This window comes from Sus scrofa, chromosome 4 (genome assembly GCF_054392235.1).
Source record: "Sus scrofa isolate SSC_HxYL_T2T_F1_AM1 chromosome 4, Sscrofa_HxYL_maternal_Yorkshire_Landrace_v2.0, whole genome shotgun sequence".
Classification (NCBI taxonomy): domain Eukaryota; kingdom Metazoa; phylum Chordata; class Mammalia; order Artiodactyla; family Suidae; genus Sus; species Sus scrofa.
Window position 1 is genome coordinate 112,954,214 of NC_139386.1, and position 17,742 is coordinate 112,971,955.

Here is a 17,742-nt window from a genome sequence, read left to right on the forward strand (position 1 = left end):
GAATCCAACTAGGAACCATGAGATTGCGGGTTCATTCCCTGGCCTTGCTCAGTGAGTTAAGAATCCGGTGTTGCCGTGAGCTGTGGTGTAGGTCGAACACACGGCTCGGATCTGGCGTTGCTGTGGCTGTGGTGTAGGCCGGCAGCTGTAGCTCTGATTGGACCCCTAGCCTGGGAACCTCCATATGCCACGGGTGCGGCCCTCAAAAAGACAAAAGACAAAAAAACCCCAAAAAACCCAAAACCAAAAACCATGCTTCATGCTTCTTTCCAATCTATTACAGTATGCTCCAAAGACATCATAAAGTCTTCAAATTTTTATGCCTTGAAAATATCTCGGTTTAACAATGATATAAACAATGCCCTCAGATGTATTAGTCATATACTTTAAGTTCACAGACTTCTCTATTTGTTACTTATGATGCTAAGCCAACCAATCACATTCTACTTTACATGATTTGGGTACAAAATAAATTGAATCTCTTTCTTTCACAATTAGGTAAAACAATTAAAAAGGGTAGGATTTAATCCCAGGGTAGCATCTCAAGATGCTTTCAAAGAGTCAAAAAAAAAAAATCATAATAATACAAAGACATAGTTACTTGCCTTTTTCATTCTTACTCTCATGTGTATACAATGCAGTTTCATAGAAGCTATATGATACATGATGACTTTATTAATTTGAGGGCTAATATGTAAAGCACACGAGAATCCATTTTATTAAGTCAGACATTATACACTGAAAATGTAAATCAGTGACAATATTCTTTTCACTAATTTTGTTTTGGAAAATATAACTTTTCTAGGGAAAGTGTTATTTAAATTAACAAGCAATGGGTTTGTTATTGTTATTTTTAAATTACTAAGTAATATTTTTAACATTTCTCAATTTTAATTTCAACTAAGGTAAATACTGATACGTAAGCAAAAGCTTATTTGCAAATGCTCGATAACTTCTAGGAATATAAAGAAGTACTATGAATGCATGAAAAATTATGTCCCTTCTTTCCAACTATAGAACACAATACTTTTTAATTGAATTACTTCTAAAAATGTTCAGTTTCTCTAATGATATGAATGTATGAATGATAAACCCTATAGGGTTTAGTTTGGCAAACTTTCCTTCCTCCTGGTATTTATTATTGAAGATATTGAGGTCCTTCAGTAAATCTCACAACTGAGAAAGAGAAAGAAGTCTGAATTCCATAAAGCCAGTATCACTATTCTGGGTCAGACTATGAACTAAAATCAAACCAACCAACAAAGCTGTTTCGTTATATACTATTGTAAGTTGCCAAAATCAAAGCATTGATAACAAGCCGAATTTCTAAATGGCAGAATCAGTATTCAGAATCAAAACTAATTTTTTTAAAGAAAAAGAAGACAAATTAAATATTCACACTCACCGAAACAGTTACTGAATCCTGTACGTCTTTATGACTAACCAACTGAACATTGCCATCTTCATAATAGTGAACCTGTGAGATAATGTTTGAGCAAGTTATATGTAGGTCACATAGAAACATTGCTTAGAGGACAAATTCATGCCTTAAGCCAGCCCCAATCTTAGCAACTCTGAACAAATAATTAATATAACCAATGGCAATTTACAGTGGTGGTTAAAATTCACAGAACATTTAAATTTAAGAATTATCTTTCCTTAGAGAAAACTGATTATTAACTAATAAACAACATTTATTATGCGCTTATTCATTTCAGGCACCGTGAATACAAAGATCTTAGGACTCGACTCTTAAAAGTATAAAAAATTAAAATAAAATCAATGAATATTAGTATTCTGCTGTGAAATCCAAGAAATTTTAATGGATCCTGGTCCTTTAAACATTTCTCCACATACATTATCATCAATATTGGTTATGCAGACCTGACTAGGTGCAGGAAAAGCTTAACTGAGGGTTAAAGACAGGACTGGGAATTCCCATCATGGTGCAATAGAAACGAATCCGACTAGGAACCATGAGGTTGTGGGTTTGATTCCTGGCCTTGCTCAGTGGGTTAAGGATCTGGCGTTGCCCTGAGCTGTGGTGTAGGTTGCAGATGTGGCTTAGATCTGGTGTTGCTGTGGCTGTGGCATAGGCCGGAAGCTGTAGCTCCGACTGAATCCCCAGCCTTGAAACCTCCATATGCTAAGGGTGCAGCCCTAAAAAGAAAAAAAAAAAGACAAAAAAAAAAAAAAAAAAAAAAAGGACAGGACTGTAAAATAAACATTCTATTGGTAAATCAGGTTATAAAAATAATTAGGACAAAAGCAGTTCTGAGGATATAAGGTAAAGTAGGGTGCTGCAATTATGATAACAAGTAGCAAGAAGGAGGGTTACACAAGAGACACACTAACCATTCAAGGAGAAGTAATAAGGCTCAGGAAGTTTTAGCACTTGGAAGAGTCAGTCACTTTAACATGGCTACAAATTGGCCATATAGAATAGGATGAAAGTATCCTTTTGTTAAGTTCATTTGAGCAAGGTTTTGAAAACAGGCTATGTGAATAAGGTAGAAAAGGGTATCAAGCAAGGGGATAGAGCACAACTGCTTTAGTTTAGGGAAGAACAAAGAACTCCCTGCAAATGGGTATGTGTGGAGGGGAGTGTGGCAGAAGATCTGCTATCAAGTTGTAGATAGACTGTGCGGAGCAAATCGTTTATAAACCATGTTAAGAATTCAGACTTTAATGGGGATTCAGGGAAAAGGAATGTTTAAGAAAAATTAGATTGTGTTATGAAGAAAATAAAGTGGAGGGAGCTGAAATTAAGAGTATAATGCTGGAATGGTAGTCCAGGTTATACCTCTTTCCTTCATCTAATCTATAACACCAGGGGATATTTGAACAAAAAGGAATTTTTTAGAGACTAAGCAGAGAAGAGGCAATAATCTGCACTATTATAGCTATTATTTATTGAGTCCTTACGGTGTGTTATGCACTATACAAAACATTTTACTTATTATTTATCTCAATCTCTACAAAAACTGTGAGATAGGACTGCCATTAACCCTGTTTTACAGATGAGGAAACTGAGGCTTGAAGCAATTTAATAACTTATCCATGTTCATATATCTAGTTGGAGGAGGAGCTATCAAATTCCAGAACTAAAACCTTATCCAACATGCATAATGCTTCTCAGTGCTGTGTTTTGTCAAAAGTTAAAAATTCCCTATTCTAGGAAGAAGCAAATTGTCTTGTTAGGGACTTACTTTTCTAAGATATCATTAGAAGGGACTAAAAAGAGCCAAACTCCATGTAGGTAGAAACTCTGACCCTACTGGCAACAAAAGGATTTCCCTAGGCAACATGAACATTAAGGGACAAAAATAGGGGTCTACCTTAATGAGGACAAATAGCTCTGTCCAGATGGGCAAGAGAAACTAGGATTTCCATACCCGATCAACTCCCTGAAATTTCATTTTGGCTTTCTATTTGTTTAAATTTTTGTTTGTTTATTTATTTATTTATTTGGCCATGCCTAGAAGTTCCCTGGCCAGGGATTGAAACTGTGCCAGAGAAGCGATCCAAGCCACTACTGTGGCAACACCGGTTCCTTTAACTGTGTCACAAGGGAACTCTTCATTTTTTGGTTTCTAAAAAAGGTTAAAGAGGACAAGATAATTTAACAATACACCTGAAAAGGAGGGAGCTGACAAAGACCTGTAGTAATTACATGCAAAAATTAGAACAAAGATTTGGACAAAAAAGACTGGCCTAAATAATGATGATGTATAAAGGCTAAAATTCTTTTTTTTTTTTTTTTTTTCCAGGGCTGCACCTGCGACATAAAGAAATTCCCAGGCTGGGGGCTGAATTGGAGCTGCAGCTGCTGGCCTACATACAGCCACAGCCACGCCAGATTTGAGCCCTGTCTGTGACCTACACCACAGCTCATGGAAACGCTGAATCCTTAACTCACTGAGCGGGGGCCAGGGATCGAACCTGGAACCTCATAGATCCTTGTTTGGGTTCATTCCGCTGAACAGGAACTCCAAAGACTAAAATTCTAATAGACAATGACAAAGATATTTAAAATACAAGTGGGTCACACCAGAACACTAGCTTTTTTTGATTGTTTTTTAACTAAGAAACTCCTAGTCCAAAGGTTGAAAAGAACACTAAGAAGGGAAGTGAGTACAAACAGGACAGAGGATTTATAAAAAAAAATGCAGAAAAGAAAGGAGAACTTGCATATTTGAAACATATCTCAGACTCCATCTGAAGGAAGGAGATACACAGGGTACATCTTTTTTGTCTAAGATTAGACTGTGCAATTGGCTTGAACTTCTATCATGTTTAAGAACTTGGACATGGATAGGAATATAGGTAAGACAAGTAAATCATAAATAGGTAAGGCTTATGAATTCAACTGAAAATTCTAAAAAATATCAATTTCACTATCTAATATATTAATGACAAATTAATTTTAAGCTTTAACTTGTCTCAAAGCAAAACTTTCTCTTTTTTTCTGGGGGTGATTAGAGGTGGAATTAAACTGTTTTACTCAGGGGCTTAGGGGAGGAGTCAATCCGTGGGCTTACTAAGATCTCCCCAGCTTCACAGTCACCAAAAATAACAAGACCTTTTCCAGGTTTCATGTGCTAGTAAAAATTTCAACATCACTATTATCAACATAAATCCTCAGAAAAACTGTCTTCCCAGAGCTATCCTGTTGCTTACAGAATAACCAAAGGGCTAAATATATTACTGACTTTTCCAAATAGCTCCCACTCTGATTTTTAAAAGAAACAGAAATGAAGTAAGCCTCTCCCCAAAGTGTGATCTTACAACCTGTCGTTAAAAGGTATAAATGATGTCTGAGTGCTGGGCCCTGTTGTAAAATTCTTATCAGAAACCTCTGTGATGTGTACTATTTAATTTATAGGTTTGCCTTGGCAAAGCTGGAACACGAGTTATATTTCTTTCTAGAAGGAAAATGAATCCTTGCACAAATTTATAGTAAGCTGCAGGTTAATGCTGATGCCACAATTACAAGCGGTCTAGAGCACAGGGCTACTCCTAGACATAGTCAACATACAAAACGGTACATTGTCTTAGGTTGGGCTCCTCCAGAAGCAGACCTCAGGGATAAAGATTTGAAAAAAATTAGTTTATTTGGGAGATAATCTCAGGAAGCACTGGTAGGGACTGAAGAAGTGAGACAGAGAAGGCAAGAAAGTGCTAGAGGTGCATTAATGAGCACATTATGGCTTCTAGCATTGGACTCTGGAAGACTATGCAGAACATGCTGGAGAGGTGTCACACCCAAGGGGTGAAGAAGCTGGCCTATTTACTCAACAGCTTCTGTGGCACTAAGGGCTGCTCTAGAGTTGTGAGCTTAACACTTCCAACTTGCCTCATCTGAGCTGGGCATGCCCCTGCAGCTAGAAAAAGCTTCCAGGAAGAGGAGTGCAGCTACTTGTAGCAGGAGGTTATCACTACATATGAAAAGAGTGGGTACAGAGGACATCTACTATGTGTGTTTTGGTTAAATGGTACATTAAAAAAAGGCAACTTATAAAAACCATTAAAAAAAACTATAAAGGAAAAAAAAAGAAGTTTAAAAAGGCAACTCTTGCTAATGGTTATTAAAGCCAGATTTACCACAATATAATAGAGGTACTGATCCTCTCAGTTATTAGTAACTGTTTAATTTAAATTTAGTGTTAGGCTTAAGAATTAATCACTATGAGTTTTTTTTTTTGTGTGTGTGTGTGTGTGTGTGTTTTTGCCTTTTCTAGGGCCGCTTCCCATGGCATATGGAGGTTCCCGGGCTAGGGGTCTAATGGGAGCTGAAGCCGCTGGCCTACGCCACAGCCACAGCAATGCGGGATCTGAGCCGCGTCTGCAACCTACACCACAGCTCACGGCAATGCCGGATCCTTAACCCGCTGAGCAAGGCCAGGGATCGAACCCGCAACCTTGTGGTTCCTAGTCAGATTTGTTAACCACTGCGCCACGATGGGAACTCTTTACTATGAGTTTTTAAAGTCAACTTGTTAGGATATCAAAAGACTTCAATCCAGATAGGCATCAAGTGAATTAATAAGCTTTTTTTTTTTGCAGCACCTATAGTATTCGGAAGTTCCTGGACCATGGATCAAACCCATGCCACAGGAACAACCCAAGCCACGGCAGTGACAATGCTGCATCCTTAATCTGCTGTGGCACCAGGGAACTCCAACAAGCTTTTTATTCACCTTACTATCTGTCCTGACACCAGCATTAGAAATCTACTCTGCTTGGTTAATAACACTTGGCCATTATCTCTAGTTCCAGTTTTATTTACTTAATTTAAAACTTCCAGTCATTACTGTAAAAAAACAAACCAAAACCCAAACAACACAAGTCCATTCATGTAGCTTTCTTCAGAACTAAGAGTTAATTAACTTTAAATATATATGTATAAATTTAAATGAGATAATATACATAAAAGATGCTAATTATAGTAGCTGCTATATAATCACTTTTTAATAATTTTTATTATATTTTTTATTTTTTTATTTTTATTTTTTTTGTCTTTCTGCCTTTTCTTGAGCCGCTCCCGTGGCATATGGAGGTTCCCAGTCTAGGGGTCTAATCAGAGCTGTAGCCACCGGCCTACGCCACAGCCACAGCAACATGGGATCCAAGCCGCATCTGCGACCCATACCACACTCACAGCAATGCGGGATCCTTAACCCACTGAGCGAGGCCAGGGATCGAACCTGCAACCTCATGGTTCCTAGTCGGATTCATTAACCATTGTGCCACGACGGGAACTCCACTTCTTAATAATTTTTAAAACCACTTTATCATGGTAGAATTGATTTACAATGTATTAGCTTCAGGTTTACAGCAAAGTGAATCAGACATACACATATATGTATACTTTTAATTAATTATTTGTTTTCTTCTTTCTGAGAACTGCTGTTCGATAATTCCTGGAAAGCTCTTTGGTTATCTTTGAAAGAAACAACAAGCAAGCAGTACACTTCACATGACTACCCTTTATCAACCCAGAAGAGCACTCTCTGTTTAACTATAGTACTTCCCGAGGAAGAAGGCTTCTATTTCTATTCACCATCGATCTCCCTTTGCATCTACATATAGTTGTTCCTTATTTCTAATATCCGAGCAAGTACCAATTTGCACGTTTGTTTTAAAGATCTGATGCTTTAACATGGCCTATTAACAGTTGGGATCTCACCTGAATTTTAAGTACTCCAACCACCTGGGCTGTAGGTGGTGTGATGGTGAACTTCCACTCCGATCTCCAACGACCATTCCTATTAAAACACACACAATACTGTAGAATTAGCAGTAAGAAAGAGATGGTTTGCCACTGAGCAGAGGATTTGGGAAAGAGGAAAGTAACATAAACCAATCATTTACAGTTTAACAAACACAAGGCTCTATCCACTCAAATATGTATTCAAGTGGCTTATATACATAAGCCTTTTCTAAGTTATTCTTTCATTTTTCATTTTTTTTAATCTTAGGGTAGAAAACCATGCCTATTCTGTTCACGGGAGGCTCTTCCACAAACGGATGGGCCACTGAGTTGTGCAATTAACTCAAGTATTATTAACTAAACCCAAGTAAAACTCATACTTTCCACTGGATACTTACTTCATTAATCACTTATTCTCACTCAATGTAAGAGTAATTTTTAAAGATAGATTATAAAGCCTTAGAATTAGCAGAAATCTAAATGATTATGTCCAAATCCCTCATTTTTCAGGTAGGGAAATGAAGCCTCTAAGTCAAATAACTTATCCCAAGCCAGTTAGATTAAAAACTAAATCTCGTGGGACGAGGTAGCCAAGTGGTTAAGGCGATGGACTGCTAAAAACCAAGTCTCAACTGCTAGTTTGGTTTCTTTCCAATATAAATTAGATTAAAAAGGTAGGTGGGTGGTGGTGCCGCTCGAGATGGCACTGTCATCTGTGTGGGCGCTAGGTAGGTGGGGCGATTATCCTTATCAGAATTAGCCAGGCCTTTACAAAAACGTTTTATTCGGGTTAAAAACAGCGACTTGCATTATTAGGTGATTACTGTGATATATGGGAAAACCGAAACTTTGGAATCAGAATTCCTGGGAGTCCTGATCACTGTGCCACATTGGGCCTCAGTTTCCGAATCTGTAAAATGAGGGTGATGGTAAAACGCCTTTATAAAATGTAATGCATTGGAGTTCCCGTTGTGGCTCAGTGGTTAGTGAATCCGACTAGGAACCATGAGGTTGCGATCCCTGCCCTTGCTCAGTGGGTTAGGATCTGGCGTTGCCGTGAGCTGTGGTGTAGGTTGCAGATGTGTTTCGGATCCTGCGTTGCTGTGGCTCTGGCGTAGGCCGGTGGCTACAGCTCCGATTCGACCCCTAGCCTGGGAATCGCCATATGCCATGGGAGCAGCCTAAGAAATGGCAAAAACAACAACAACAAAAAAAAGTAATGCATTACATAAACCGTCCTCTGCTTTACTTTGGATACGTAAAAATTAAGTTTGAAGTCTATGATGGTAGGTGGTATTCAAGCATCATCTCCTTACAACCTGGATAAACCCCTCTGTTTTATTTACCCATGGCTGTTGCAGCTCGTTTTTCTCAGGTTGTCACTGGCCTTTGTACAAGGACTCCATTAAATAACTCGATGGGAAAAAATAAATAAATAAATAAATAAATAAAATAGATTAAAAAAGAAGAGAACATCTACTTTCTTACCAGAAGTTTTTAGGCTGAAATTGGTGGCTTTCAATACATGCAATAATGGTCTGCTGCCCATCAATATTTTTAGCATAAACCTATTATTAAAAAAAAAAAAGGTTAAGACTCTAGAAAACATATTTAAGCAACAAACACTACCAGATCCCCAAGGACTTAGCACATTTAGTATGCTCAATCTTTGGGTAAGATAAAGAGTCAAATGGGATGAGCTTACAAGGGTTCATGCAATATGAACAGAAAGCACAACATGCTAATTTCTAGAAGAGACAGTGGTGTAATTAATAGAGAAATACCGTTCCTGGTTTAGGGTACAAGAGATGTCCCAGTTGGGCTGGGCCTTACAAGATAGGTAAGATTATGATAAACAGAGACAAAATAAAGATGAATAAATAGTTCAGGAAGGATAGGGCTGGTTCGGTGAATGACTGAATGGTAAGTAGTTTTGTCAGGTTAGAGGGTATGTGTGAAGTAGACTTGTGGGAGATAATACAGGATGGTATATTTAGGTCATGTAGTAGTAGATGTAAGGTAAGAAGATGACTATATTCTACAGGCAATGGACAGATACCAAAACAACATTACCATAAGTATTATTTCGGGAGAATAATCAGTATTGGAGGAGAGGGTAAAATGGAAAAAAGTTGAAAGTTAGGAGGCCAAAGAATTAATCCAGGCAGTAAATTAGGGTAGTTATCATTGGGTATCAGATGGAGAAGCACAATCAAGTCTGGCAATACACTGCAAATGAAAGGGAAGTCTGTAAGGAAGGAGCCAAAGTACTTGCACGCTTGAATGACTAGAAAGATGGTGGTGTCACTGACAAATGGGAAAATTCAGATGGAGATATCCAGCTAAGAGTCAGAAACACTAAGTGTTCCTTAGTGTAGGAGAGAGGAACAAAAATATGACCACTGGGCGGGGGGCGGGGGGAGATGCTTTATAGTCCACAAAATGTTTTTATATGTACTTTCCTTTTGCTCTGATATACTGAAATACACTGTTATTATCTACAGATGACAAAGCTGAAGTTCATAGAGCTACTTGACCAAGGTCATTCAGAAAGTAGTTGAGATAGAACCTGAACCCACTGCTTTTCTTTTTTCTTTTTCCCCCCACTTTTTAGGGCTGCACCTATGGCATATGGAAGTTCCCAGGCTAGGGGCTAAATCAGAGCTGCAGCTGCCAGCCTACACCACAGCCACAGCAACAAAGGATCCAAGCCATGTCTGCGACCTATACTACAGCTCATGGCAACACTGGATCCTTAACCCACTGAGCAAGGCCAGGGATCAAACCCACCTCTTCATGGGTACCAGTCGGGCTCATAACCTGCTAAGCCACAACGGGAACTCCCCCACTGCTTTTCTGACACCAAATTCTGTAACTTTCCCTATCTTAAACTACAAGTTTTCAAGAGAGAAAAAAGCAGCAATGAGGAATGCCTACAGTTACAAAAGTAGGGGAGAAGAAATAAATAGAGATAGAATAAGAATAATTAAAGGATACTGACAACAGTTTAAGAAAAGATCATTTCTGGAAGTAGCTGGTTGGCCTCAGTGTGAAATGCCATACAAAAGTCAAGGACCTTTTAAGAAAAGGACCCCGGGTCAGGCAATTCAGGAGCCATAAGTAGCCTCAGAGAGCAGTGTCTATAGAATAGGGACTGAAGCCAAAATTCACAGGGTTAAGCAATGGATAGGTAATGAGGAAGGCACTAGTAGGAGCAGAATGCTCCCTGGTTTGGCTGTACAGGAGACAGGAAAGGGAGATGAGGAAAGGGAGAAGAAAGAAGGGCAAGGTAGAAAGAGAAGTAACTTACAGGAACTACTATTATAACTGAAGAAATGTTCCCCCCTCACCCTCCATCCTGCTTAAAAGGACAGAAGAAATAAAAATGCTTCGAGGTAAAGAGAACTACATCGGAAGAGAAAACAAAGTCACAATTAGATATCTTGAAGTAGACAGGATAGTATGAAATGAAAATATGGATCCTTCTTCCTCAGAAGAATGGAAGAAGAGGAAGAAAGGGAAGATTTCTGAGTGTGGAAAGAGGAATAAAAAGATTTCACGTCAGTTGGAACATAGTATAGTTGGCCCATGAACAACATGGGTTTGAACTACACGGGTCCACTTACACAAAGATTTTTTTCAACAGTAAATACTATAGTACTACATGATCTGCCACTGGATGAATTCTGGGTTGGGTGAATCCTCAGATGCAGAACTGTAGATACAAACAAACTGCAGATATGCAGGGTCTACTATAAATTATACTTAATTTTCAACTGCACAATGAGTTGGTGCCTCTAACACTGTTCAAGGGTCAACTGCATATCGAAAATATCAGGGACTACTGAGATCAAATTAAGAATTACTAAGCACGTAGATAAGTAATGAGATCCTACTATGTAGCACAGGGAACTGTATCTAGTCACTTGTGATGGAACATGATAGAGGAAAATGTGAGAAAAAGAATGCACATATATATGCATGACTGGGTTAATTTGTTGTACAGTAGAAAATGACAGAACATTGTAAATCAACTATAATAGAAAAAATAAAAAATCTTACAAAAAAAATTACTAAGCAGAAGAGCTGAGAATGAAACACTGTTAGAATAATTCCATGACTTTCTGTAGCTCATTTTTTAACTATTGGAAGTGAGAAAAGGACACAGTAGGGTAGCAGTCCTCAGTATGGAGGCTCTCCAAATTAAGAATGAGTAGTGAGTTCCCGTCGTGGCACAACAGAAACGAATCCAACTAGGAACCATGAGGTTGAGGGTTCGATCCCTGGTCTCACTCAACAGATTAAGGATCTGGCGTTGCTGTGAACTGTGGTGTAGGTTGCAGACTCGGCTTGGATCTGGCATTGCCATGGCTGTGGCGTAGGCTGGCAGCTATAGTTCCAATTCCGCCCCTAGCCTGGGAACCTCCATATGCCGTGGGTGCAGCCCTGAAGAAAAAAAAAAAAAAAAGATAAAAAAATGAGTAGTGACAAATTCTGAACAGGTTAACAAATAAGTTCAAAGTATATTTAGAAACGGTCAATTTCTAAAAGAGGGTGTGTCATGTCTCCCTTTGTAATACTAGGTTCCAAAATGGAATTCTGTATATCGTGATGCGTTTTCTCCATTTGTATTTAAAACAGAAAACAAGAACAAAACCAAATCAAATATATAACAATAATAAGTACCATTTATGCAGAGCTTACTTTGTGTCAGGCACTTTTAAATCACTTTATATGCATTAATATTCTAATCAATGTTTTTAATAGTCACAATTTTACAAAGGAGAAATGACAGAATTAAATTTTCTATTGTTCCCACAAAGAGGTATTAAAAGAAAGTCAAATTCACCCTTGACTTTTAAAAAAATTGTTCAGTTCAAATAGTTTTGACTATCCAATGAAATCATTCAAACTATTAGAAGTAGCTCTGTAAAAAGTTTTCTGATGGGTGTAAGGCAATTTGCTCATGAATAAAGACAAAGGTAGGTAACTGGGATTTTAGGAATTTTCCATTTATACCCATTTCAAAAATGATTTAGGGAATAAAATGCAGAGGAAATCGTAGCTAAGAAGAGATGTTTGTGGCTGGCCAAAGCCTCCAAAGGATAAGGTAAATAAATAAAACACTAATAATGAGGTAGGCAGATACTTAACAGTACAGAAGCCGTTGGAATAATGATCTTTCACATAGGCCCTTAGAGCGCTGTCACAGGATTCTCTCCAAGACTTCAGACTTCCATCTACTTCCTCTGGCTGCGGGTCACTTGCTTCTTTCCGTAAGTGATCAAACTTAAAGGAAATTTTATTTCTTGGATCTAAAAATCTGCTATTACCCAGGTCACCGTGTTCTGTAATTAAGACCTTCCAAAGAATAATAATAAAATGTAAGTAACTGTAAAAAAAAAAAAAAAGACAGTTCTTGTCACAGTTTACAAAAAAAGGAAAAATTCTGAAGACAAGTAACTTTTCATTTAGTCAGATTTCTCTTTCATAATAGATTTTTCAATCTATTCTCATAAAAATATTTCATTTTGGGGTAAGTCACTCTAAAGTGCAACATTTCCCCCATCCTAAAAATGCCCTTCATTTCTTGGTTTCTGTTTAATGTACAACCTATGTATATACTTTATATATATTTTATTAGATAGCTATAATAACTTATATGTTCACTTCTGTATTCTTTTTTCACCTATTTTATGAACCCTTTCCAGAGTTATTATACTTAGCATTTAAAACAAGTAGTATAGTCGCACGGTTCAAAAAAGAAAAAAAACCCCACACAGCTGTAATAGAAAAAATAAAAATCATATAATTAAAAAAAGTGAAAATAAAGTGGCATCTTTTTCTCATCTTTCTTCCTCACCCATCAAATTCCCAACAAATTTTCTCTACCCTCAAAGGTAACTGATTTTATTAATTTAGAGTAAGAGTTGGCAAGTAATGCGTGCAGTGCCACTTGTTTTTGTAAATAAAGTTTTGTTGAACATAGCCCCACTTGTTTGTTTCTGTATTGTCCTTGGCTGCTTTCCTGCTGCAATAAGCAGAGTTGAGTAGTCAAGATTGACTCTTTGTGCCACAAAACTGAAATATTTACTATCTGACCCTTTACAGAAAAGAAACCTGCCAATTTCTGATTTAGATTATTCTTTCAGTGCCTTTTTTTTTTTTTAAGGGCCACACCGGTGACATGTGGAGGTTCCCAGGCTAGGGGTCAAATCAGGGCTGCAGCTGTAGGCCTATACCACAGCCATAGCAACTCCAGATCTAAGCCGTGTCTGTGACCTACACCACAACTCATAGCAATGCTGGATCCTCAACCCACTGAGTGAGGCCAGGAACTGAACCCACGTCCTCATGGATACTAGTCGGTTTCATTACTGCTGAGCCACAAAGGGAACTCTAGATTATTTCTTTTACACAAAAACTAGCATACCACACTATGCTTTTCTTTTTTAAACTTAATATATCTAGAAGATCTTTCTATACCAGTGCCTGGAGAAGTTGTTTTTTTATTATAGCTATATACAACTCCACTGTATGGATGTACAAAAATTTATTCAACCAGTCCCCTATTAATGGATATGTGGATTATTCCTAATCTTTTGCTATCACGAACAGTACTGTCCTTGGATGTTCATTATCTACAAATTATGTACATGTGCCAAGCAAACCTGTGGGATAAATTTCCTGAAGCAGGACAACTGGGTCAAAGGGTAAATGCATGCATAATTTTGACAGAGATTGACAAACTCCCCATTATCACAGGATGTTCTACCAAGTCAAGCCCATCATCAGTAGAAATTTTTTTTTTTTTGCTATTTCTTTGGGCCGCTCCTGCGGCATATGGAGGTTCCCAGGCTAGGGGTCGAATCGGAGCTGTAGCTGCCAGCCTACACCAGAGCCACAGCAACGCAGGATCCGAGCCGCATCTGCAAACTACACCACAGCTCACGGCAACGCCGGATCGTTAACCCACTGAGCAAGGGCAGGGGCCGAACCCGCAACCTCATGGTTCCTAGTCGGATTCGTTAACCACTGCGCCATGACGGGAACTCCATCAGTAGAAATTTTAACTGGCATTCCTTTTCACCTTTAAAAAAAGGTTTTTGTGAACTATGTGTGCCTAATTTTTGTCCACTTTCCCACTGGGTCTTTGGTCTTTCTCCAGTTGAAGTCTGGATTATTCTTTTACATGTGTTTTGAGGTCTACATATTTTCTCCTTCTCTTGACACATTTGCCTTTTAAAATAATCATACATGATCTCACTATATTGACATAGTGTTGTACACTTAATGACTATTCAGAAATGATTATTTCTGAATCTAAAGAGCTTTTTTCTTTTGCTTTTTAGGGCCACACCTGTGGCATATGGAAGTTCCCTGGCTAGCTCACAGCAATGCTGGATCCTTTAACCCCCTGAGCAAGGCCAGGGATTGAACCGGCATTCTCATGGATACCAGTAGGATTCATTTCAGGTGAGCCATGACAGGAACTCCCCAAAAGAGCTTTAAGTTACAGTTTCTACCATTGAAAGCCACTATGAGTTCTAGTAAAAATAAAGTCTTCTCAAAAAAAAAATTCTTTGGAAAGAATTACTAGTTTTGAGACTCCTGTTCTTATCACCAGACTTCCTTTAAAAAACGCTGTTTAGGAGTTCCCACCATGGGGCAGTTGGTTAAGAATCTTGACTGCAGCAGCTTGGGTCACTGCAGAAGTGAGGGTTCAATCCCCAGTGGGACACAGTGGGTTAAAGGATCTGGCATGGCTGCAGGTGTGGGTCAGATTCAATCTCTGACACAGGAACTTCCATATGCCACAGGTGCAGACAAACAGGGAGTTCCCATCATGGCACAGAGGAAACGAATTTGACTAGGAACCATACGGTTGCGGGTTCAAGCCCTGGCCTTGCTCAATGGGTTAAGGATCTGGCGTTGCCATAAGCTGTGGTGTAGGTTGCAGATGTGGCTTGGATCCCGAGTTGCTGTGGCTGTGGTGTAGGCCCACAGCTGTAGCTAGGATTTGACCCCTAGCCTGGGGGCAGCCCTAAAAAGCAAAGAACAAAACAAACAAAATAAACCTTGTTTATAATGACAGTAGGAACAATACATAAAACTATTTCCTTAGTCTTATCTTCATAAAGTTTTCTCATAATTTTGTAACTTTTGTAACTAAAAGGCAAATATATTCACAATATTTTAATTTGAATTTTCTTTATTACTATTACTAGGTGATTTAACACTTTTCTAAGTTTGCTTTGTATTCTCTAATTAGGTGAAGCTGGTTTATGTCTGATGCTCATTTATCCACTGAACTCTTGGCACTGTCCTTAAGTATTTGAATAACCTCTTTATTATGTTTGAGATACATATCCTTTTCCTATTTAAACCTCCTTTTTAAAAACTTTTTGCAGAAGTCACTTGCCTTTTTTTTTTTTTTTTTTGGTCTTTTTAGGGCCTCACCTGTGGCTAGGGGTCGAAAAGGAACTGCAGCCACTATGAGCAGTGTCTGCGACCTACACCACAGCTCACAGCAACGCTGGATCCTTAACTCACTGAGTGAGGCCAGGGATCAAACCTGCGTTCTCACGGATGCTAGTAAGATTCATTTCCTGTGAACCATGACGGGAACTCCAGAAGTCACTTTCTTTTATAAACTTTTCTTATGTTTTATCATTACTCCAGTTATGATTCTCTTTTCATTTCCTACTAAATTTTTATGTTTCAGAAATAGTTAACTTTAACTACACTTGGAATTTAGTTATATAGTTGGCTTTGGAAATAAAAGTTAGATTAATTTCATATTTCATCAATTATTTCCTTTTCCCTTCTGTTTTATGATATGATACTTAGTTTAAGGCTCTACTATCACTGCTTTTATCTTTATGTTTGCTAGCATTAGTCTTCACTGTTGTTCTTGATTAGAATAATTCTGTACAGTCTTTTAAAATTTTCAGAGGACCAGAATAATCTTTTATGGTCTATTACAATTTTCAGAGGAACTGTGTGGAATCTATTTGAAAAGTTTCCCATATTAGTTATATTTCTTATTCATATAAACTTTTCATATTATTTATATTTCTTCTTCAGAAATTCGGTGTTTAAACCTATTTAACTTTCCATTCATTTCTTGTTAAAATATGTGTATATGAACTGTGTGTTACTTTTGCTAGTTTCCTATCCCTTGCTAGTCTTCTCTTGCTAGTTTTTCTCTCTCTCCTTATTTTCCTATTCAACATCCATTCCCTCCAATATCCATTATCTATCAAAGGTTTTCAAGAAGGCAATGTTTTGATCTAAAAAAATGACATTTCTCAGCTAGGAATGATAAAGTGATATGCGTTCTGGCAATAATTAATCAGCGGAAGCTGCTTCTGGAATGGCTAATAGCACCTCTTGCACTTTCTTCCTTCCTGACATAGATTTGGTGCCCATAGATGGAAGTATTATCTTGAGAGCAAGATAATGAAAACCATACCTAAGGATAGCAAGAGTTAGAAGCAATTTTGGTCTCTGATGATATGGAGCTGTCATAACATCCCTAAATGTTACCTCTGGACTCTAGTTAGTCCACTGTAGTTGATTTTCTATTATATGTAGAGATGGCATCTACTTTAATAACTCAAATATCTTTTCTCATTTTCCTATGTGTCCAGGTAATATGTTGTTGTTTTGGAGGTTAGGAACATGATCTCCTTTTAACTACATTTTAAAGCTGGCTGTCAAACTTAAATTTTTTTTTTTGTCTTTTTGCCTTTTCTAGGGCTGCTTCCCATGGCATATGGAGGTTCCCAGGCTAGGGATCTAATCAGAGCTGTAGCTGCTGGCCTATGCCAGAGCCACAGCAACTCAGGATCCGAGCCGCATCTGCGACCTCCACCACAGCCCACGGCAATGCTGGATCCTTAACCCGCTAAGCAAGGTCAGGGATCGAACCGGCAACCTCATGGTTCCTAGTAGGATTTGTTAACCACTGTGCCACAACGGGAACTTCTAAAATGTCCTTAAATCATATATCTGGACCTCAATAATTCTGCATTATTAGTAAAGTATACAATATCAACTGTAAGCAATATTTATGACTTTCCAGCATGTTTTGTCTTTTATACTTGCAATATTTTCATTGAGAAAATTAAGATAAGCACAAATATAAAGCAAAACAAGAAAAAATAACAAATAAAAAACATTTTAATTACAGTAATCCTGTAATCCCAACACAGAGAGTTAACATTCTGGTATATATTTCCCCACGTTTTCATTTCTATATACTACTTTATTTCTGAGTTTTAAGATGTAGACATTTCCCCCATGATTTAGTATCTCATAAAATGGGATACATCTTATACTTGACAGTATCTTAAGAATGTGTCATAGTTGATAGTGTTTTCTCTTTCTTAGTGGCACATAAAATGATGCACATTTAATAGAATTTAAAATGCATTGATTCTAGTAACTGTTTGTTTAAATATATATTTAAAAAGTAAACTAGCATATATGTTGCTTTATGTTTTAGCTTAATATATCACGAACAG

The 17,742-nt window shown here is 37.9% G+C and overlaps 1 protein-coding gene across 5 annotated transcripts in view; it reads right to left on the minus strand.

The window, feature by feature from the left end:
* The window catches only part of CAPZA1 (capping actin protein of muscle Z-line subunit alpha 1), a 53,746-nt gene that overhangs the window by 3,466 nt on the left and 32,538 nt on the right, over window positions 1-17,742 (minus strand). For 2 of the 5 annotated variants that reach the window (XR_014842701.1, XR_014842702.1), the window contains exons 5-8: window positions 12,368-12,574; window positions 8,702-8,781; window positions 7,190-7,268; window positions 171-1,477 (exon numbers count right to left, since the gene is read on the minus strand). Coding sequence is in view for 1 of the 5 variants with exons in the window: in NM_001097454.1 (NP_001090923.1) it covers window positions 1,406-1,477; window positions 7,190-7,268; window positions 8,702-8,781; window positions 12,368-12,574 (438 nt within the window). In the remaining 4 variants the exon portion in view is untranslated. 5 annotated transcript variants of the gene reach the window in all.